We start from the raw sequence: 23,905 nt of genomic DNA on the forward strand, positions 1-23,905 counted from the left end.
GTGGTGAAATACTGTGTTGTGGGCTTGGGATGGATGTGCAACAATAAAAAGGGAATGCCATGGCTTTAGTGGGAGGAGAGCAAGAGGGATGGAATGGGAAATATAAGTGGGTAATCTAAGGTCTCCTTTTTAGGAGAGTGACAGATTCTGGTTCCTTTACCCGCCTCTCTTTGATAAAAGCGTGCCAGTGGGGGTGAAGTCTGTGACACCGGAGCCTGCACACCCTTGTTGTTTTACTAAATTATTCATCTTGTTCCTGTGATAATATAGTTATAAGGAGGAGCCTAATTGAATTTACTGTCTGGCTTTGGCCAATCGGGCGATAAGGATCCGGCAGAATGGGATGACGGTGAATCCTGCTGGTGTGCTGTGAATGTGAAGCAGGAGGGACTGGCAGTTTGTGTGCAGGAGGGAAAGCAAATCGGTCCAGGGCCCCTGGATTAGCAGACTCGGGAAAGGTAAGGGAAGGAGCGGGAATCAGGTTTTACTGGAATTGTATGCTGACCCTATGCTGCAAGGAGGCTTTTTTGCTAACAGGAAAGCACTCTGCAGGCGATGTTTTCCTGCAGGGTTTGGAGGGAACAGGAATGCGTGTGGTGGCACTTGCTCAGCACATGTAGCGTGTGCCTTTGTCTTTCTGTACGCTGCAGAGGTTTATACCATCGCATGTTCATTGTGCGTGTCTGCATGGAGACGCCTGTGTTTTGTGTGGATAGAGCAGCAGTCTATGAGGCACTGTAAATTTAATGAGAGGAGGCAAAAGGGAGAAATTACCTCATGGGCAGTGTGGAAGAAAGCAGTAATGCTGTCTGATTCGATTGAAAATGGAAGTGCTGAGGCTCTCAGTGAGCTGTTTGCAAACACCACCAAAAAAAAGAGTAAGCATGTGTGCATCTGTGTACATATCAGATCTGCAGTGAGATGTGAAAATGGGAAAGAGGAGGTCAGACTGGAGAATTAGTCATGCCAAGTGGAGATAAATTGCAAGCAATCTGTGTAATCAGATTCTCTAACATGGAGAGTGCAAGTGAGTAGGAAAGTGGATTAATCCTCTCTGCTGAGCCAGCTACACCTGGAAAGCAAGCATGGGGGGATCGGGACAGGTTTTCTGGCTGCTTAGAAGAACTGGTGACCAAACTGTCCTGTTTGCTTGCTGCTAGCATGATTACCTACTGAGCTGCTTCCACAGATTTGCTGTCTCCCTTTTGATGATGAAAAGAAAGGGTGAGCATCACTGAGGATTGGGTTAAAGCCCACAAATGAACGTTACCTGTAAGAGCAGGAGCACATCAAGCAAATTAACTTCTGCCCTTTTTCTTTCGCTGTCTTTGCTCTGATAACAGGACAGGTGGGGGAAGCTGAATTACAAACATGACAAGTGGCATTAAGCCATGTAGACAGGGAACATTGTTTGCAGTGATGATCACATTTCTGCAGTTTACATCATCACAAGCCTTTAAGACAAGGCTGTCCTGAGCTGGGTAACCTTAGCTTCATCACTAACCAGAGTGAGGATCCCAGCTTGCCCTAAGGCATTAGCTGCTTCTCATATGTTTTCACCACCTCATTCTTTTCAAGCCAGGATCCAGAGGAAACTGGTATTGAGACAATGATGTTGCTCACCTGTGGATATCTCATCTCAGTTGGAAACTCTTATGATGACTGTGGAGGGTGGAATCCTTTTCCCGATTGCTCAGAAAGCAATAGCCAGAGGCTCCCTCTAACAAGAGCAACAAGGCAGAAAGCCCCTCAGGGAGAAGCAACAAAATGGTTTTTCTTCGGATTAACCAAACCTATTTGCCTAAATAAGTTCTCCATCCTCACTAACACTAAATTTCTTAAATCAGGGGCCAACATTCTCCTACCCAAACTCTCTTCTTCTCTGTTGTTATCTCATGGGACCTCAAGATTGGAAAAATACAAAGATGACTGATAGTCCCATCAGAACACATCTCTATGCTCATGTCCTTCTGCCCATGAGCTCTCCTAAAGTCTCAGGGATGTGCTGCTGGGGGTAGTGGGCTTTATCTGACCCACTTTGTCTCATAGCTTGTGCACATATCTCAGGCCAGACTGAAGAGACTCTTGGCAGAGATACAAAAAGGCCCCACCTTACAGAGACTATTTGTATTTGGTGCTGGAAAACCCAAACAGAACTTTCCCATAGGATAGAGCCACGCTCTCCTCATCTGACCTGGAATAGCTTGCTGAAAAACAACGCTAAGACAGGGCATATACCTTAAACTCTTGGGGGTTTGTCTCTTGATTTCTCAAGCCTTTCTCAGTTCCTCTTGAGTTTTAAAAAAAAAAAAAAAAATGATCACAGCTGAGTTTGTCTCCAACTTTCAAAGCACTCACAGAAACAGAGCGAGCTAAGAAATGAAGCAAAACAAGCCTGGCAGTCTGAAAATAAACTCCTCAGTACCAAACCTCCTCTCCCCTTAGCTCTGCCTCAGCAACAGAAGAGTAGTTAAGTAACTCACTTATTCATATACTGCAAAAGGCTACATAGCTTCCAGGGGCAGAGCAGGAGCCTCTCTTTACTGAAAAGGGGGCAGATACTTGAAGCACCTGGAAAGTCCATCTCTCTGTGCATCAGAGGCAGCCATTAGCAGTTACCTGTTTCAGGCTACATGTCTTCCTTTGGAGAGGCACACAGGAGATTTGGCAGAAGCAGCATCTCTCTGATGCTGCCGTGGTGATAGCCTGGCCTTCACTTGCAGCCTTTATCTCTGGTTGGGTGACTACATTGTTTGCTTCTGCCCCCAGAGTCAGCAGTGAGGCTCAGAAATGGGCAAAGCGCCAGCGTATTCCCAGGGAAGCTTACGTCATTGCTAATTCACTGGTGCCAGAGACTGTGCTGGAAACCTGAGGTTACTTTTGTCATTAATTGCCCAGATGATTAATTCATACAATGATATCATTTTCCTGGATGGAGGTTAGGAGGTTATGTACACTAATAATGAGAGGCGTGATGGGATGCAAAACTTGGGCTCATTATTGATGTTAACGCTAATTACTACAAACTAGCCGCTGTCCTCTCCACATCATGCTTCTCTCAACCATTTTTCAGCCAGTTTTCTCTGACTCTCCCTTCTTCCCCTTATTTTATTTTCCTGGGATTTGGGGGGGAGTGTGATGTGTGAGCGAGTGCTCTTATGGGATTTGTAGTATTGCAAATTTTACCCTAGAACACTGAAGCATAGTGCCCTTAACTTTGACAGCTCCTAATAAGGACTGTTGCTTTAGTTTTAATATTTAAATCAAACTTTTCCCACCTTATAAATCTCATTCCACCTTCCCAAAGTTCCTTCTGTTTGAGTCAATTACATAGCACATTCCAGCAAGGAAAAAAACAAAATAACAAAAAACACCAAAAAAAAACCCCCTCCCACTCCAACCAACCAACAACACAACCACCACCAACAACCCCACAAAACAAATATCCTCCTAGAAAAAGAAGAGAAGGAAAGGAAAGGAAAGGAAATGGGAAAGGAAAGGAAAGAAAATAGGAAAGGAAAGGAAAGAAAATAAAAAGGGAAGGGAAGGGAAGAGAAGGGAAGAGAAGAGAAGAGAAGAGAAGAGAAGAGAAGAGAAGAGAAGAGAAGAGAAGAGAAGAGAAGAGAAGAGAAGAGAAGAGAAAAAAGAAAAGTTCTTATTGTGCAGTGACCAGTGTATTGTATTGTGGACATCCCTTTGAGAGGATGCTGTTCAGTTTTTAGGAGTGCAGGATCATTATTTTTTTTCAGTCAGTCTGGAAACTCTCCAGATGTTGAGTTTTGCACTAAACAATCTAGGATATTTTATTCTTTCTTTGAAGGTTTCAGGCTAGAAATCCTTTCCCCACTGCTTTAATAGCTAAGCAAACAAGCCCAGAATTCCCAAATGGGCATAATAAATTGCTGCCCTGGCCTGGAGACAATTAATAGCTGATAATGGTGAAGCAACTTGATCTGATAATCTATTGATAGGTGACACTGCTAATTTGAAATGTCAAACAAAACACCCAGGGCATTTTCTTTCAAACAATGTCACTGTTCTGCCTCATGTATCCCTCCCCCTCACTCACTCCAGTGTTTCTCTTCTCCCCTCAGGCCTCTGTGTTTTTGGCTGGCAAGTCTCCAGAGGTGTACAAAAGCTCTGGATCATAAGTTTTCAAACAGAGTTGGTAAGACCAAGCAGAAGCTTTCCAGTGTCTAGATATGCCTGCTGTTTGGGGGATAAAGTGGTGTCCTTTCTCCTTAAGCACTGAGGAAGTCATGCTATCTCTCCATTCCGGATAATTTTTCACTTCTTCCCATCCTTCCTGGTTTCTTGATTCTTCATTTTCCTACCTCAGGTAGAGACTAGTAAACAGCAAAGAACTTTTCTGGAATGCTGCCAAACAGAGATTGTAGCAGTTCTGTTACCAATTCAGTAGTGTAGTCTTATATATATATAAAATATGGTTATCGAGGATAATTAAGTGATTATGCGGAACTAACGATGTCTGTATTAATGACTGTCAGGTTCCAGACACTCATCTATTATCTATTTAATGAGAAATCATCCTGCTGTGTCTGGGTAGATCAAACACTAAAGCAAGGGTGCAGTATGATTTTGCTGTCATTAGCAGACTATATTGGCCACAGAAAAGGTGGCCCAGGGCACGTGCTTTTAATTCAGGCCCTGCCTATAAGGGGAAGGAATAATGAGATAGCCTTGTAAAACTATAAGAGAGAGTCTGCAGTGTGGCCTTTGGGGTGGAAACAATCTTTTGTCCCGGTGACAGCACTCTTGCTGAATTCTGCATTGCCACCATAGTGGCACAAAGAGGAGGAAATGATCACCTGCTTCCCAGGATGGCTGGTGGTGAGCTGTCACTGGGGGAGAAACGAAGTCAGCTGCATGAAGTAGGAAAGACTTTGTTTCCAGGCTTTCTAAAACTGGGAGTATTGCCTTCAAATCACTTCAGAGAGAGTAACTGCAGGTGTTTTATAAAGGCACATTACATTTTGTTGTGAGCTATCAGGCTCAGATGTGAACAAGACAGCTGCTGTGCTGTACAATATGCTAGCCTGGAAAACATCAGCAGCATTATCTTTCTATGGGTTGGAAAAAGAAGTCAGAATTCACATTGAAGGGAGGAAAATTGAAGGACTGAAGAGACAGATGAAGAGCTTTTAAAACTGGGGTATAGGAACAGAGCATGCCTTTTTTGGGAAAGAAAGAAATTTCATCTTTGCCAGACATTGTGGGGTTTGGCTGAATTTTTTCCTGCTCTCAGCACAAACCAGAGCCAGCACTACTTTCTTGTAGACTTCAACTAGAAAGCATGGAAAAGCAGTGGCTTCCTTGTTTCTCCTTGTACACAGGCACAATCATACACATACCAACTCCTTTTAAAAGGTGGTAACCAGTGTCTTCAGACATATCTTCATGGTGTGAAACAACAAAGCTGGTGAGGGGTTTGGAGCACAAGCCCTGTGAGGAGAGGCTGAGGGAGCTGAGGTTGCTTAGCCTGGAGAAGAGGAGGCTCAGAGGAGACCTTATTGCTCTCTGCAACTACCTGAAGGGAGGTTGTAGACAGGTGGGGGCTGGTCTCTTCTCCCAGGCAACGAGAACAGAGTTTCAAGCTGCACCAGGGGAATTTTAGGCTGGATGTTAGGAAGAAGTTCTTTACAGAGTGATTGGCCATTGGAATGGGCTGCCCAGGCAGGTGGTGGTGTCGCTGTCACTGGAGGTGTTTAGAAAGAGGCTGGATGGGCCACTTTGTGCCGTGGTTTAGTTGATTAGATGGTGTTGGATGATGGGTTGGACATGATGATCTCAAAGGTCTCTTCCAACCTGGTTAATTCTATTCTATTCTATTCTATTCTATTCTATTCTATTCTATTCTATTCTTGAGTGTAAAAAGTGTGTTACCTCAAGCACTGCATTAATTTATAATTTAATTTTACATGTAGTTGGCAGTGGCACAAACACAGAAGGAAATAGTTATGTTTCTTTTTTTTTAACTTGCTGGTAAAAGTGGTAGTTAACCATTCACATTACTTGGAGAAGAATAAGAGGCTAACTGATGCATGTTTCCAATCCAAGTGACTAAAGTCCCACTCATCTGGGATGCAGGACTTGTAAGTATGGTGTTAAAAAAGAGGGGGGGGGGGGGAAGCTTATACCATACCTCTTATGTAGCTAAGGCAAAATATTTTTAATCTAGAAGGACTTTCACCAGCACTAAATTAGCTTCATAAACAAACACAAGCATATTTAGATAGGACTATTAGAAAAGCAAAACCAATAGCAGCAAAACATTCAGCTCCAAGATGATTCAGACCTTTAAAATCTGTTCTTTAAAATATAGTTAACACTCCTTTTTTTAGATAAAATGCATTATTTTTAATATAGGGGTATCTTGACCCTGTGTGGTTGCCTTCCTTTGTGTAATAGAATTAATGTATCCATTATGCTGTCATCTTCCTCCTCCACTTTAATCTGTAACTTGCTGGGCTTAGAGTAAGGCTGAATAGCCCTATAGTATATTGCAGCCCAGGAATATCTCAAAGATTTTTGGCTGCAGAAACACTTATACTTGACTTTGCAGAACAAGGTGATGAACTCGAGGGGAAGATGCTAGAAAATAAAGATCCCCCTTGGAGAAAGAGATTGAGGTTATCAGGAGTTTCCTCTTTCAATTTCACAGCACAGTTGTTTATAGCCACTGCTGTAGTGCAGTGGACCAAAAAAGAATAACCCAAACCAACAAAACAACCAAACAAACAACCCATTTGGCATAAAGAATGATCAATTCATCAAATGGTCCCAGAGGTGATGGATTGGATGTTTCACTCACAGGGAAACCCAGGGAGGTGGTGGAGTCGCTGTCCCTGGAGGTGTTCAAGGGGAGATTGGACGTGGCACTTGGTGCCATGGTCTAGTTGTGAGGTCTGTTGGAACAGGTTGGACTTGATGATCCTTGGGGTCTCTTCCAACCTTAGTTACTGTGATACTGTGATACTCCCTGAGTCACTGCATGCATCTCTGACACACTGCGCCCATCGCTGGCAGCTGCCAGGGACTTTGGACACAACATGTGGGCAGGGAAACATGCTCAGCACCCAGCTGTTCTCTGAAGTGGGATTGAGCAAATAATGTGACAAGTTAGGAAGTAATTATCCTGTTTTGTTTTTTTTTTTAGCCCCAAAGTATTCAGGTTTGCTACTTAAAGACAAAACTCAGTGCTGGTGGTCCCTTCTGGTTGCTAAAGCATTCATGTGCTTTGGTAAGAGGGTTTGAGTGAAATGTTGCACTCCCTCCAGCAGCTGAAGGCTGATGCATTTAGCTTGATGCATCTATCTAAAATAGGCCTGTGTGTATTTAGTTAATCTTGTGGGCAGGCTTTCCTGCTTCAGCAGCCTTGTGAAGCTTCTTTTAACAGGAGAGAGAGGAGTAGGCGAGTTAGGGGTGTGGGATGCTCTTTTATAATAAAACTCAAAGAGGCTGACAGGAATTAACATGAAGGTTACCTTGGTTTACTCTGGGCAACCTTAATAATTCAACAGAGCCTTTCAGTCAGGGCTTCCCCTGCTGTTCCCCACAGGGGCAGATTCATGTATGAGAGTTTCTTCAGACCATTCAATGTGCCAGCTCCTAAGAAACAAGAGGTATAAGAGAGGATGGTGCCTGTTTAGAGCTAGAGCTGACAATCCCTATTAGTGTTCAGGAAGGCTTTTCCCAGGAAGATTCTTTGATGGCTCCTACTCAGTCACAGTCCTCTGGCTTTACCTATCATGCTTCTGTCTAGAAGTGCCACCTCTTTTGCTGAGCCCCACAGTTAGACTGCATAGCTATTGTCCCCTCCCTACAGAAAGAGCAAGATGCTGCCTTTAGTTACCCAGGGCAGTTGCAGATCTTCTGAAGTGCTGGCTGGCACTTCTGACAAAAGTCATGCCAATCATGCAAGATCTTCTGCTTTTCACTGCAGTCAGAAGAGAGAAGGATCAGATCCAAAACTCAAACGTATTTTCAGTGGGAATCCCATTGAAATTGATGAGAATTTTGCTTAAGCTGGAAAGGAAGGAACTGACTCCCATTTCTAAGAAACTTGCCAGTGAAATAAGCAGCATCATGAGGTTTCTTTGTATGTTCTGTTCTGCTAACTTGCACACAATATTGGAGTCTGGTCAATGTTCCAGTGAAAGTAATGCAGCAGTCAGAAGAAAATTTAAGATATGAGCATCTTCATGGCTGTGGCATTTCTTCTTTTGGACAGAAAAATTTTGTGGCCAGCTTTGATTGTCTGGAATAAATAATAGCAGTAACAAGCTATTAACCTGTGATATCCAAATCAGCTCAGGTAGGAATTGCTGCCAGACACTGACTATCCCTGCAGAAGTTGCACTGTCAGCAGCTGCTGCTCAAGATCTAGCTGCCCAGGAGACAGCTGTTGCTTTACATTGTGAACATCTGTGTCTTTGCATTGGGGTATCATATGGTCATGCAGTCTCTGATGAAGTTAAGGGATCATCACAGCTGCACTAAACACTGTTTTCTTCACTCTGACTCTCAGGGGAGCTGCCACTTTCCTGTTGCTGCTCAGATGCAGGGCTGGTTTGGACCACATCAATCAGTATTTAAAAACTAGCCTTGGATTATTATTTTTTTTTTTCCCAATCAGAAATTATAAACTCGTAGCAGGAGTTGCTGGGAGAAATTCCCCAAGCTTCACTATGTGGGAGGCTAAGCTCAATGATCCTAGTCTTCAAATCTATTTGATTTTTTTTAATAAGCACTTGGCAGTGCTTTAGTAGTAATTGAAGAGATCCGACGCAATTATCCTCTTTCAGGAATGAGATACTAACGATGGGGAAATGAAGCAAGAAGACAGCAAGTGATTAAGTTGATAATAGTGAAGGACTTCTATCTATTTGTTATCATGCAGTGTACAGGATCATTAGTGCTCACAATATGATCTTCTCTTTCCCTGGCTTTACATGTGGAATTCCATGTGAAGTGATTTAAAGAGGGTTCTTCCTGCAGCTCTTAGGAAAACGCATGTGGATGTGCAGGGTCCACCACCAACATGTGAAGGTGATCCACTACTTTGGTGGAGTTGAGTGATGATAATAGATTTTCATAGCTCCACCACTGGCTGAGTCATGTTTGGGTACATGGTTGCATTGGAGTAGATAGGACAGGGGACAGAGATCCTTTCGTTTGTCCTGGCTTATTTATAAAAGATCACCAATGCACTACTTTCTTACATAGTTACATCTTCAGTATTCAGTATTCAGTATCACTAAGGTTGGAAGAGACCTCAAAGATCATCAACTCCAACCTGTCACCACAGACCTCATGACTAGAGTAGGGAGGCTACTACTGCCCACTGCAGGCTTGAACTCACTTCTGGGTATCCACAACAGTTTTTGCAGTGATCAGCCCTGAACTGGACTCTGATGACCTTAGCAATTCTCATTTGAGCGGAGAACTCTGTATATTCTTCCATGTTAAGAAGTAATACAGTTTTCAGGTAGATTTCATTTGAAACCACTACCATATTTTGTATATTACAGAACACCTCTGCAGTCTGTATTTATATCACTTTCAGTCTATCTCAAACTTGACCCAATTTAGCCTTTACATACTCTTCATACAGAAATATCATTATACCATCAAACACACTAAGGCACAAAGCAATTAAGGGACTTGATCAAAGTAAAAAGACCATAAGAAAAAGATTGGTAAGATTGGTAAGACTGGTTACCTTTAGCAGTCTTGAAACAGAGAATAATATTTTCTGGTTTTCAATGCACTGACTGCTACTCTGCAACATGCAGGAAGATCAGCTCTGCACTTTAGCTCAAGCCTGTGGAAAACACTGAATATTCAAGTGCAAGCACAAGCAGAATTTGTCTGGTTGCCTCAACAGCGGGACACCAGGCTCTATGAGCATGCAGCCTTGTGCAAAGTTGCAGGGACTAAACATGCTTCCTCAGTCTGCCCTAGTTAACACTGTGCCATGCATGTCAGCCTCTGAAATCTTGAAGCTAAGAAGTTGTAGCCAAGGGTGGGTTGGTTGGTTGGTTTCTTTAGAACCAGTTCTGTGACAGTATGAGGATGATAAAGCCATGCAGTTGTTACGAGGTGGCCAGTTTCAACACACAAGCCTTTATAACTACTGGCCTTTAGGAACGTGGGGGCTTGGGCACTGAGCTGGGGTTCTTAGTCCCACTCTGAGAGAAGGGATTATTGCCCTTGCTGGGGTGAGAAGTATGTGTGTATATGCTACACTCCAAGGGGATATATTACACAAACTCACACAGCTCTTCTGGCGTCCCCATGTGTTCAACAATAATCATGTGTTATAGATGACCCCCAGACCCAGTGCACTCTGAGTTCTCTACCTTTAACACAAATCACAGAATCACCAGTATATTCATAACATCATTTAAAAAAAAAAAAAAAAAAAGTGAAGAAAAACACATCCTGGAAGTGCTCAGCCCAGTTTGGGCTGGTCATCACAGACCCTGAGACACACATAGCCAGCTGAAATCCCTGCAAGGCTCCAGATGGAGATCTACCCATCCTCATTTTCTCTGCCTGTTTTGCAGGGTATAGTCTGGCTAGTCAATTTCCTACCACTTCTGCATCATGTGGAAGAATCAAGCTATTTTACAGTTGTGTCAGAAATCTCCCCCAGAGTGTAGTGCAACATTGTCTTTCTCTTCCATCTTCAAAATAAATCAGTGACATTGCTCAAATTCCCATCTTACTATTCTCTTTGTACCAAGAGCAGCTACATGAGATGAGTGTGTATGGTTAGAAAGCAAATTATAGGCTTTATTTTTCCAGATATTTGTAGTTCACACCATCAGGTTAAGTAAACCTCAAATGTTATAAGGGGTTCCCCACCCTATGGGAAAAATCAGGGAAACTGCAGTATGGTGGTGCCTGGAATGATGCAGGGGGGCAGAAAGAGTGGCTGCAGGCAGCAGCAAAACTTAGATGGAATATAGTAGCACCACAGATGCTCCAGATATTTGAAGTAAAACTTATAAGCTCCTGGTAGTACAGAAAATTTGGGAAAGAAGTTAGAATGAGGAGACTTGGTGCAAGAGCTGTGTTTGAAGATCCATTACTTGGAAATATGCCATCCATTTTTTGTTCTATAAATGTATGAAAGTAACACAATTTGTGCTCCAAACAGAAAATCTTTCTTATAGTCATCAGTTCATTCATAATTATTTGGGTGTATATTATGGCCTCTTACTGAATTTTTTTCTTCCCTTTCATGACCTGTACCCCAACATATCTAGTTAACTCTGTAGTAACAAAGCATTCTGTTTACCTGCATTTTGAATGACCACTCTACTGTGGCAGAATTGAACTACAGTAGAAAGAAAATGGCATAGGGGTGAGGAAGAGTTAAGTGATCATAATCAAGAAAGGAGCCCCATTAGCACTGGGCAGGCTGCTGCAGTTTCCACTGAGAACCTGTGAGTTGTCAGTCCCTTAGGCATCTTTTATCTGGATGAGCTCTAATGCATATTGGCAGGCCCTACATATTAAATACATCCAGCTTCTTGATTTTATTCAGATCAGCACTCTTCAAAGCAATGCATCTCTCAGCTGAAGGAAATCCCTGCTCTATTAATGGCATGTCTGGTGCCGCTTTCATTCTTATCACCATGAAATCAGGACTTGTACAGTTCCTGAAAGAAACTTAGAGCATGTCTCACAAATACACAACACAAACTGCATCAGATCCAAGAGCAGGAAGGAGGAGGACGGGGGGCTTGAGAGTCCTTCTTGCAATTTCATCTGTATGATACGCAGAGCGTTTCTCTCTACAAATTCTACAGCTTGTACTGCTGTCTCCTGCTTTTCTTGAGTATAATCATGAGGAGCCACTTTGGCATGTGTGTATTAGCATTAACGGAAACATTAGTGTCGCTGTTGCTCAGGGTGGGGGTGACCACAACACTCTAGGGAAATAAGAAACTCAGACAGTGCGCTAACTCAACTGATTTTCAGATGAAGATGGCTCTACAATAGTCAAGGATTAGTGCAGGATTATTTCTTTTTGCCCCATACTGTCTGCTCTAGTTGAGCTGGGCCTGGCTTTGCTGATAAGCCAACACTGATACAGAACAGGGATGAGCCACGAAAGGCATCCCTAAACTCATTGACAAGGGGATTTTACCAGTGAGCCAACACTGCGGCCATTAGATGCCAACAAGATTTCCACAGTGAGAATAAAATGAGGAAATAATGTATTGTTTCCAAGAAGTAGCACATCATAATTGGTTCGTGGGGGTATTAAAGCCATACAGTATTAGCATAATAGTCAGATTTATTTTTCAGTTAAAAAAAAATCATTATTGTTCACAGCTTTAGTCATCTTCCTTTGCAATCCACTTGAAAGCCTGATGATCTTACAATAATGTTTTGTCATTTTAGACTCTTTTGTTTATCCCACTTCTTCTTTCCCTTGCCTGCCATTGTGAAGTAACAGGCAAGAGGAAACAGACTGACTTATTTTCGATGCTGGGCGTTGCTCTTGAGAAATTGTACTATTTACACTCAGTTTGGTATGTGCAAACCTATTATCTTCAGGACCAGATAAGGCAAACCTCCCATGGTGAAACTGCTATATAGAAAATATTGACAGCTTTGCAAAATGAATAAAAATAAGAATAATATCTGAGAAGCCTAGACTCTTCAGTTAAATAGCCACCCAAGAAATTAGAGAGGACTTTTTAAGGTCTACAAGAATGCAGCAATAAGACAAGAGAATTGTGCACCTTTGTGTGTACCAGTGAAGCACGTGGAACATTGTAAGATGATTTATTTCTGTCAAAGAGACCTCCTGGCACATCCGATAATCTCTCTCAACAGAGGTTTTGGATGCACAAGACACTGACTTGCAAAAATCCTTGAAGAGCACATTTCCAAAGGAAGCATCTGCTGCTGTGAAAGGTAATAAAAAATTTAGGAAGCAAGTGAAATTCTGTCAAGCAGCTGACTCTAACAGGGAGCTCAGACTCTGGGTAGCATTATTGTCCTAATGGCACGATGTCCCTGCGCCCCTGCACTGCCACCCCATCCAGCTTCAGAATCCTGACTTCTTACACCCACCTCAAAGAAACAGCATGGCTCTGCCGGTGTCAGTCATAGCAGAAACACAATTTCCAGCAGTGTCTCTGGCACCGACATACACAAACCACTCTGATTCTAGGTGGAATTTGTGCTGTAGTTTCACGTGCTTTGGGAAATTTCCACCCATGTCAACAATACAGCTGTATTGCATTGCTGATGCTTGGAAAAGCTCTCTGCAAAGGGAACACCAGCTTGGAAACCCTCTGCTTTCCACTGTTATTCAGTTCTTCCCAACCATTACAGTTTTTGAATTAGCTTCATGTACAAAAAATGTGTGTGGGGGGTCTGGGGTAGCCTTTTATTTATGTGTTTGTTTGTTTGTTTGTTTATTCACCCCTGTCCTTTTAATTCCTGGTTTATGTAATGGCAGCTTGCATTGAAAAATACCAAGAAACGTTTGAACATGTAAACCTCTTGAATCTCAAAGTGTGGTGAGAGAAAACCCCAGCACAGGTTCTAATTAATTTCAGAACCAACTGTTTTGTTCTGCTTTCAATTCTTATCCTATGCCAAGCTTGTGATTTATTAATTTTTTTTAAGCCATTCAGGGTGAAATACTGAAATCTTGGCACTAATAGAAAAAATCACTTGCTTCCCTCTTTTTTTTTTTTTTTTTTTAATTACATGTAGAAAGCCATCTAGCTGGATTTGGAGCTTCCTAACATAGCTGTCCCTCTAAAGAAATCAGCTCCCACAGTACGTCAGTATGAGGATAAGGGAGCTGGGATTGTTTAGCCTGGAGAAGAGGAGGCTCAGGGGAGACCTTATTGCTGTCTACAACTACCTGAAGGGAGGTTGTAGCCAGCTGGGGGTTGGTCTCTTCTCCCAAGCAATCAGCACCAGAACAAGAGGACACAGTCTCAAACTGTGCCAGGGGGGAGTTTAGGCTCGCGGTGAGGAGAAAGTTCTTCACAGAGAGAGTTGTTAGCCATTGGAATGTGCTGCCCAGGGAGGTGGTGGAGTCACCGTCCCTGGAAGTGTTCAAGAGGGGATTGGATGTGGCACTTGGTGCCATGGTTTAGTAATCATGAGGTCTTGGGTGACAGGTTAGACTTGATGATCTTTGAGGTCTTTTCCAACCTTATTGATTCTAGGATTCTATGCCTAAAGGCAGAAAGAGACACACAGGAATATCTTAAAATGCTAATGTATACTAATGGATATCTACAAAATTAATATGAGGAGGCACTAGGTGAGGAGCATCCCCTCATATTTCCCTCCATCACAGGGCAGAAGGAAGTGGTCAACTCTCTTATGGTAAGGTGGGAGGATAATACCTACTACTGCCGCTCAGGTTGACTTTCCAACTTGCCAGCTTCAGCATTGCGCTGTCAAGGCTGTCAGGAGCAGGAATGCAGCCTGGCATTGTAGTGTCAGTTCATTACCTGATGGCACAGATAGCAAGCTAAGTGGAAATCTAAGCACTGTTTATCACATATCAGAAACTTAGTTTGGGCTGCTCTGGATGCTACCTCATGTTAGAAAGTAATCCATCAAGCAGTTTAAGTGAATGTTTTGTTCTTGTTTTCTAACACATCGACAGATTTTCTGAGACAGTTTGCATCTCTGCAGATTTTATCCTTGAGAAAAACCAGGTAGGTGCCTGGCTGCTGTCAACGTGCTGAGGGAGCAGATTGCTTACCCTCCCTTGACCTTCCAGAAATATCAGCCAGGAAGTTTAGCTGCACGTTAGTATGGGGCTGAGAGTGCCAGACTCTTTGCTGTTGTTTTCAAGGTCGGTTCTAACTGACCTTGCGCTTGCTTCATTTAGTTGCTTACATTGTTTCCTTTTGATTCCCTGCCTGTGCTCTCATTGCTGGGATTCTGCCTGTCCCAGCACTGTTCTTTGGTTAAACTAATTCCTGATACCCTCTCACATTCTTCTTCTGTCTTCTCTGCTTGCCGGCTGCTCTCTTTCTTCAGGACTCTTCACGCTGTGCCTTGTTTATTATTTCTCCATCCTGAAATACAGCCCAGCTCTACAGCCCAGATGGTCACTGTGTGTTTTCCCAGATAGCTTTCAGGAGCAGCTGTTTCACACAGTGGCAGATTACCCCTGTGTGGTGGTGCTGCAGCTGCTGTATTGCAGCTTGAGGAACACAGCTGGAGCTGCTGCCTCACCTGGAAGCAGCCTGTGGGCTGTATTTCAGCTGTGAAGGGTGGTACAAGCCTACTTGCAGACAGATTTGTGCCTGGCACAGCATTAAGTAGGTGACTTGTCTCTGTGAGCCATAGAAAGACACTGGTGTGCATAGAGGCAAGGTGCAACTTCATAGCATGGAGCTAGCAGCTCTCCTACCTGTAGCTCTAAAGTGATGAAATATCACTTAGCAGGTTTGTCTTGACTCTGAAAGAGGTGTTGGCTCCTGACTGTGTTGAAGTTACAGTCCTGCTTGTCTGCTAGGGTAGGATCTGTACATACATTAGGTGAATGTCTCGCCGCATGCTGTGAGAGCTGCACAGAACTGTTATTTGGCCTGACCTGTTGAGCCCCAAGGATGTCCATGGGCAGTTTTGAGCAGTAGGAAAGTGAGCTCCTAACCTACTCAGCCTGTGCTTGTATGAAAATGTCTACTGCTGAAAGTTAAATAACTGCATGTGTGTATGATGCAGAAGTAGGCCATGAGGGTTTCCAGTAAACAACAGAATCTGCTGGCACTTTACACTGCTGTCATAGCAGAGAAGCTCTCTGTGGTGGCACTAATGGCAAAGCAACCAATAACTTCCTTTTTGACACAAAAAAAAAGAGAGAGAGCAAGTCTATTTTAGCTGTAACTAATGAGAGAAGGACAGCCTACACTATCACTTCGAAAGACCCAGCATCAAAGTTCACGGTAGGTTTGCTTCTTTCCCTCTCAGAGCAGAGCCAGGCATTACTCTTTGCTGCAGCTGTGTCATCCTCTTTGAATTTAGCCTCCACATGCATTGCTGGAGGGAGATTTCCCTGTGACATCAGTTGCTTAGGTTTTCTCTCCTTCCTTCCTGAGCCAACGGCACACAGCCCAGCCTTTGCAACACACAGGGGCTGTGCCAGCCAGCAGAGGGAAAGGCCAGCTTTAGTGCCACATCCCAAACTCCCTTGACAAGAGAGTTTTACCAGCTCGCAGTGTCCTCTGGGCAATATCTTCCACTACCAGACCCCTCATGGAAAAAATGATGAATGCCTGTAAATACTGCCTTCTAAAAGTGTCCAGGAGGCAAGTGGATGTGGCCTTGCAATAAGTATGATAAATGGTTGGCTGTAAACAGTACCTTGAAGGACACAGCTCAGAAAGTCCTGCTGCAAAGGAAACCTGCCTGCTTTCCAGGTGCATCATGGGATACTCTGCTCCTTCCCAGCTGTGGGCCATCCATGCCTTTTTCCACAGTGCAGGGCAGAGCAGACATTTGCCCATTGCTTTATTGACTGATGCTTTGCAAGTAGCTCACGTTCTTTTGAGGAGTGAAAAGCTCACAGTGAAGGAAGCAGCCATTCAAGCACCTGGTGGTGGAGGAGAAACGCTTTCAGGAGCATGCAAGTCCTGGTAGATCCTGTTCCAAAGATTCTGAAGAGCTGTGTCCAGCCTGCACAGCTGGGGCCAGGTTCCCTCCCGTGGCTGACTGCTGTCACAGCAGGAACCAGCAGCTCTCTGCAGCGCTGTGCAAAATGTACAAGGGTGCCAGTTAATGCCAAGGTCTTCCAAGAGAGCATGTTAATTGCTATACACAATAATAGGTTAGTCAGTTGGAACCCTTCTGACAGTAGACAAATTAATGCTTCTCCTTACCAGGACTGGACCTGTTCTTGAGTGGACTGTCGCTAAAGCAAGGAGATTTTTCTGATTTGTTTTATGCGAGGTAGAAAGCACAGGCTCCTGAGCAGAGGGCTGTGCAACGCATTTTTACCCAGCCTGCAGTCTATGAATCCTATGTCTTTGTAGGCTCTGCACTCTGGTCACCCCAAACAGGTAACAGTGGATGGCTGTCTGCTGGCACTCATGGTTACTGCAGTAGGACATGAGTAGGCTGAGTGCCCTGTGGGTGAATTATCATAGTATCGGTCAGGGTTGGAAGGGACCACAAGGATCATCTAGTTCCAACCCCCCTGCCATGGGCAGGGACACCCCACACTAGATTAGGCTGGCCAGAGACTCATCCAGCTTATAATTCACAGATACTGTATGTTAGCAGGTTTTTGAAACAGCTGCTGCATAAACAGTCGATGCTACTGAGATGCTTACCAGTGCATGATGTTGTGCAGTCGCCGGGCGTGCCAGGACCGGGCGGGAAGTCAGCACAATGCCTCAAGATACGTTATCGGCTGTAAATGTGGCAGGAAATCATTAAGAGTTCCTGAGCTGTTCCCTGGGAAAAGACTACCTCCAGGCTCCAGCAAAGTCAGGAGCCAGCTAGGGCTCAGGAATCAAAAGAAAAATTTGCTTCAATAAGTCAATGTCAGCAGCTTCAGTGGAGAGTGCTCTGCTCTGGACCGGTCCAGTCCCCATGGGGTCAGAGTGGTGATGGATGGCAAGATCTGGGGGAGGAACATGTGCCAAGTTGGGGCACATGCACCAAGGAGCTCTTTGTAGCTTATTTACTCCAGGCAGGCTCATCTGATGCTTTCTAAGGCTTTGCTGCTGAGAGGTATAGATGTAGACAGGTCTGAATCTTCTCTCTCCAAAGCTTCATAAATCCTTATAGGTGAAAATAAATGGCAGCTTATTTTAAGAAAGCTGTTTGGTTATTCCGTGAGCTTTCAGCCACAGTTCCAGGAGAGCGATTCACAGAGCTCAGCTCTTTTGGAACAAGAGGAAAAGTCAGTATCCTGCCATCAGGAGGCAATCAAGTACTGGGACAAGGATGTGAGCCATGAGGGAGGCCAAACTGGTCAGGTGAAGGCAAGTGTTTGTATGGAGCTCATTGAAAAAGACTTTGAAGGGTGTGGGGCATGATTTAATGACGATACCAGGGATTCCTGTGACTCATCACACTTGATGTATGGGATAACTCTCACTTATGTTGCAGATATGTCTGTCCTGAAAAACATTTATGTTCTACCAGCAATATGTTTCTTTATTTTTTTACCCCCTAAATCTCACCAATCAGCCTCTGGTCAAGACTCAAAGGCTGTCTCAGCAGGGGAAAGGTCTTGGGAAATGAATGTGGAAATCTTATTTCTGGGCTGTGACTACAGATGAAATTTTTTTTTTTTTTAAAGTAAATTATTTAACTACTGAAAAATTTAATGTTCTGGGTAAAACAAAGCCATCATACTGTAATCAAGGGAGAAGAGCCAGATAATTACATTTCACAGTGCTCATTTTCACAGTGGAAAAGATGGGCAGAGTAAGACACTTTCTTCTCAAAGCAAAATAAAAAGAAAAGAAAAAAAAAGAAGGAAAAAAAAAAAGGGGGGAAATTTAAAAAGAAAGGTATATGGAAATTAGACAGCCAAACTTCTAGATTTTAGTACCTGCAAAAATCCTACAAGCGAGCACATAAAATCAGTAGCGTCCTGTGTTGAGCAACCGCCAGCATGCACCTAGCTTCAAGCCTAATTCTGAGTGCCAAGAAAAGCAGGAAGAGAGGCAGGTAATTTGCTGCTGCCACTGAACTTGATCAAGATGTGTATGGTATCTATTTATTTTCTACAAACTTTCAGTTTAGGATGATTGTTCCTTAAAATCAGAGCCTTGCTTACAAGCCTGCCAAAGTTGTTGCAACTATTTACCCTGTTGGATCTTTTGTTGGTTATTCTGTGACAAGCATTCTATGTGTTATTTCTAACACAGAACATACCAGAAATAAGCTGCCTTTCTTTTGAAAATTAGCATTTGCAGTCAGAATAATCTTTCTTTCCCCACAGTGAACAGTTAGAGAATTGGTGGCCCCTCAGACAGTGCAAACTGGTCTGCCATGACCAGAAAATGTTTTATCTTGACTCTTGAAACATGCTTTGCCCTGTAGCATGCTGTTTAGAAACCAGGAGTCCTTTAACCTCTCACTGTTGATTGACATATGCCTTCAAAAGGTCCAAAGGGTTTTTCTTTTCTCAGACTCACAGCATGTATCTCACATATATGTCTTTGATTCTCATCCCACAGGATAGAAAGAAAATACAGCTGAAGACCTAAGGCACATTTCTCCAGCAGGATTTCAAGGGGGAAAGCCTGCCTACCTGGACTGCAAGGAAATACCCTAAGCTCACCTAGAAACGTTCCCTGGGACTGGTGATACTGTAGTTTAGCCTTACTCTTGCTCAGAAGTTTTCCATCCAACCACAGCCATGAATTTCCTCCGGCGGCGTCTCTCAGACAGTAGTTTTGTGGCCAATTTGCCCAATGGCTACATGATGGACTTGCAGCGCCCCGACAACTCCACCAGCTCCCCGGTCTCTCCTGCTATGGAGAGAAAGCATCCACAGCCACCACAGCCCTTGCACTCTTCCTCTGCCGGCACCAGCATCTTCAGCTCCATCTCTAGTGCCATGAAGCAAACCACACAAGCGGCTGCAGGACTCATTGATCACTCAACCAGCCCCACACCTGTGGCCCAGAAACCCAAGGTCCTCCTGGTGATCGATGATGCGCACACAGACTGGTAAGTCATCATGATCCTCTCTGCAGAAGGCAGCTCCACAGAGTTTGGGGGATGAGAAGGATCTGGGAAGCAATGGGGCATCTGGGGCAGGGTAAAGAGATACTTTCACATGTAGATCACCAACTGTGGCCCCAGGTCAGTGTGTCTGGTGAGTTTTGTAAATGGCAGAGTGGGCTTGTGTCATATCTTTCTTGGGGGAAAAGGGAAAAAAAGAAAGAAAAGAAAACAGTTCATTTGGTGCTCTTTGGCAAACTTCTTCATGGCCTAAATACATAAGCACACGTGGGGCATTCTTGGTTCAGCAGGCTTAGATGAGCAGTGCTACTAAGAGATCACAGCTGCAGGTGTGTCAGTAATGCAGTTCAGAACCTTAGCGTGCTCTTTGTGCTGACTCTAAAAATGAAAAGGGACTCAATCTCTCCAGACCTCACTCTCCTGAGCTTTTGTCTGTAAGCAAATTTGTAGATAGATTACAAAAAAGATAACCCAAGCTTACTACTACCAGTAGTAATGACCGGAGTTCATTCACTAGTCAAGTGAATTCCTTGCTAAGCATTGCAACTATTGACAAAAGGCTCTCAGGCTCAGCTAAGCCCTAAATTTGTCTTGCTCATGCAGGTCTCCATTTACAAACAAAAGTTTGGAAGTTTGTTTCCTGTGATATTGGTCAACAGAGGTCACTTTCCAAAGGGTAGGACAACTGAAATCTTCTGAAATGTTAGAGAAATAACTTACTGCTTGCTTTGTGCTCCCTTTCAAAGTCAGCTGCTTCAGGAAACTTAAGGCAAGCTGGCCAAGAGACTTACATGGGGGAAACTCCAGAGCATCTGTTGAGGAGATGCTCCTGTTTTGACTGCCAGCTCATCACAACACAGAAAAAAAAGGGGAGAGTAGCACAGACAAGGGGACCACATTGAAGAATTTCATATGAAAGAAATTAGGTTACCAGGTCCTGGCCAAGGGAGATTATTTTGTTGTTCTTTTCATGCCACACAACTCTTCATTTATTGCCACTCTTGGACTTCTTCTTGTTCCCAGGAGAGTGGGGACAAGGTAGGACATGCCTCCCTGGGGGTATCTTCACAAAGGATGAGCTTAGCTCTTAGCTAGAAAGGGGCAATGGCTGAGCACAACTAAGTCAAGCTTCTTTAGCCAACTCAAATTAAGAGAGAAAAAACACTGAGATTTTTCTAAAAGGAGAAACAACTTTTAACTAAGTGTGAAAATCCCTGATAACCTTATGATTTGCTGGCCTAGTTGTTTTTTATCACAGTATCAACCTCTTAATGCCAGAATGTTCAGTTGGCAACACTAGTCTAGCTCAACTCTGAATTCTCCTTCCTAGATGCCCTTCAATTGCCCAGGCTGATGCTCTCTAACCTCTGTATTTGCTTAATGCTTTTGCAGTTCCTTGAAGATGCTGCCAGGTGGCAGTCCCTTAACATAGCATCTTCCAGCTGGGGATGCAAGTGTCTCCGATGTACAGTTCTGCCATCAGAGGCTTAGCCAGCTCTGCTTAGTTCAAACACTGTAAATAAAGAGGGAAGCCTTAGCTCAAAGGCCAGTCTTGTTTTTCCTTGAGATTAATGGTGCTAAAGGTAGTTTGGGCAGCAGGAAGGATGAGGAGGGGCTGGGCTCTGCTGCAGTGTTTTCATGTTTTAAAATACACACTGCATTCAAATTTGTGCCTTTATATCTCCCAGCTGCTGTTCTGTCATGCAGGACTTCATGGTCTGTGAACTGAACTTGCCCAGGGAGCAGCAGCTGGGAGATATAAAGAGGAAATATGGCTACCCATGCTGTCTTCACTTCTCCATTCATGTAAGCACTCCGTGCATCCTGCTGTCTTGGCTGTTCCTCTGCTGTCTATAACTTAGCAGTTTCTACGCACGATGGGAGAACTCTGTTTCTCCCAGCTCTCTGCCTCTATCTACAAGCTTGCAGACACCAAGTAATGCTGCTTGCAAAGGCTCCCTTGTCTTGACTCTCTCTAAGGTTTTGAGGGCACTGAACTAAATTAGTATAGGCATTTATGAATGTCTTGTGACATACGTATGACATGAAAATTAACAAAACAACATACTGGCTCTTCCCAACACAGAGCCCCAACATGGGCTCTTCCCATGGTTCTTTGTAACATGGACAGAAACACATGCCTAGAAACTTCCTCAGCCTAAAAGTAGCATGTGGCTCTTTCTGAGAGTCTGTACTGATGCAACCACTCTAGTAGGCCAGAAGTGCTACTTGGCAGTTGATTTTCACATCTCCAGGACACTCGGTAAGCCCTTGAGAGCAACACTGGAGAGCAGTGTCTCTGTGGCTCTGTGCATGTTTATTCTTGGTGAGGTATTTCTGAGCAATGCCAGTCATCTTCTTGGTCTCAGCCAGGGTGTTACATGAGCTCAAGCTGACCAGCCCAAGGCAGCAGTGTTTGCCTTGCAAAAGCACAGCTGAAGAAGCTGGTTATCCAGGGATTCTGGCTGTCCACTCTGTATCATGTATGGAAACAGTCCCAGACTTACAGAGGGTGAACAAAAACCTGTTGTAACTTTTATGCTGGTGTTTTTGGGTTTGGAAGAACCCATGTTTGCAATGCCTGCTCTGGTTCTTGCCACTTGTGAAAGCTTTCTACCTGGTTTTCAAGAAGCCTTTCCTTGTCCTTTTGAAATAATTAACTCCACTAGAAAAGATCCCCAAGAAATAACTACTGAAGAGCTACCTTTATTTTAAGGTTGAGGGACTTCCACAACGCTTCCTTCCCTGCAGCAAGTTACATGGGGTTTACGACAAGGACTGGCTTGTCCACAGACAGGAAGGGTAAGAGACAGTGGAATCTGCCATTTGATTTCTCTTCTCTAAATGAAAACAACTTTCTCATAATTGCACATTGTAGCAATATTGCCAAACCAGACATTAATTTATCATCACTGTTTGTATTACAGTAGAGGGAAAGAGCTGCAGTTGTGGATTAGGATGAGGTGTTGCACAAGAGCATGACGAAATGCTCCAACAATGCAAATAGGCAAGTGCATGTTGAAGGCACATTCAAGTGACAAATGGCAGTCCTTTCTATTTTTAAGGAGCTGCTATGCTTCTGATGGCACAGTATAGCACTTAACTTTTCTCAGAGGTCTGGAGGAAGTGAAGAATATCCACGGGAATCCGTGGCCTGTCTTCCTCCATAAAATCCCTATCAGTCTTAACCTGCATTAAAATTCCCCAGTTTATTCCAACAACAAAGTACTACAAAAATAATGTAGGGCCCACAGAATATGATCAGCTGCTTTCTGCATTAGCAGCAGTAAAGGAAAGGTACATTCTATTAAAAGCAAGGGAACTCACCCAGCTTTCTGTTAAAATGGCAGTGTTTTGACAAATTTTCCATCCTTCTCCAAAAGCTGGCTCCTAGCACATTGCAAGGAAGCACACAGTGAATCTGCCACATATAGGATGTGCATGAGAGAAAAGCACTACTTGTATGACTCCTTTGTGCTCCTGACTTTGACAGGCAGCCCTCAGAGGCACCTATAGCAGTGAATGTAGCTGTGAGTTGGCACTCTAGGGAAAACCTCTACTTTTCTTCTGCCATTAGTCATAGAATCATGGAATTGTTTCAGTTGGAAAAGTCTTTTAAGTCACAAAGTCCAACTGTCAACCCAACACCACCACGGCCATACATATCAGTCACATAGCTTCCACTTGGAGAATGAAGCACTGTTTTGTGCCTCATTGCATGGGCAATTAGTATCTGTGCCTCGGGAGGCTTCCAAAAATGCATCCACAACTCATCTACAGCATCTACCAGGAATGAAAAAAAAAATAGCCCAGACATGAATACATGTACATAAGCACACATGAAAACACAGCAGAAGGGAGTGGGACGATGAGGAAGGGGGATGGCAGGACTCCATGTAATGGCAGATGTGCCAGCTCCAGCAGCACAACCTCAACCAGGAGGAAAATGTCCCACCTCTGGCAGCTCCCTCCCTTGGCGTGCTGTTAAGTAAGATCATGCTTTTGCTGGATTGGATTTCTCAGCAGATCAAACAGGATTTAGTCTTGTGAATTGTTAACCCCCATCCTCTGCAAATGTACTCAGCTTTCTAACCTAATGCTTCATGTTTAAACAGCTTATTTGAGAAGTGATCAAGCATAGCTACGGCTCCTGTTAACAACATATGCTAAAATC

The 23,905-nt window shown here is 43.7% G+C and overlaps 1 protein-coding gene across 2 annotated transcripts in view; it reads left to right on the forward strand.

Moving 5' to 3' along the window:
• The first annotated feature begins 305 nt into the window (after positions 1-305).
• SYN3 (synapsin III) overlaps positions 306-23,905 on the forward strand; it is a 196,851-nt gene continuing 173,251 nt past the window's right edge. Inside the window, exons 1-3 of one of the 2 annotated variants that reach the window (XM_054167914.1) lie at positions 306-458; positions 4,095-4,168; positions 19,221-19,716. In XM_054167914.1, coding sequence (XP_054023889.1) covers positions 19,403-19,716 — 314 coding nt within the window. In that variant the 5' untranslated portion in view covers positions 306-458; positions 4,095-4,168; positions 19,221-19,402. The remainder of the gene's footprint in view (positions 459-4,094; positions 4,169-19,220; positions 19,717-23,905) is intronic. The other variant, XM_054167915.1, reaches the window with a different exon arrangement.

The sequence above is a fragment of the Dryobates pubescens genome, chromosome 15, assembly GCF_014839835.1.
Source record: "Dryobates pubescens isolate bDryPub1 chromosome 15, bDryPub1.pri, whole genome shotgun sequence".
Classification (NCBI taxonomy): Eukaryota; Metazoa; Chordata; class Aves; order Piciformes; family Picidae; genus Dryobates; species Dryobates pubescens.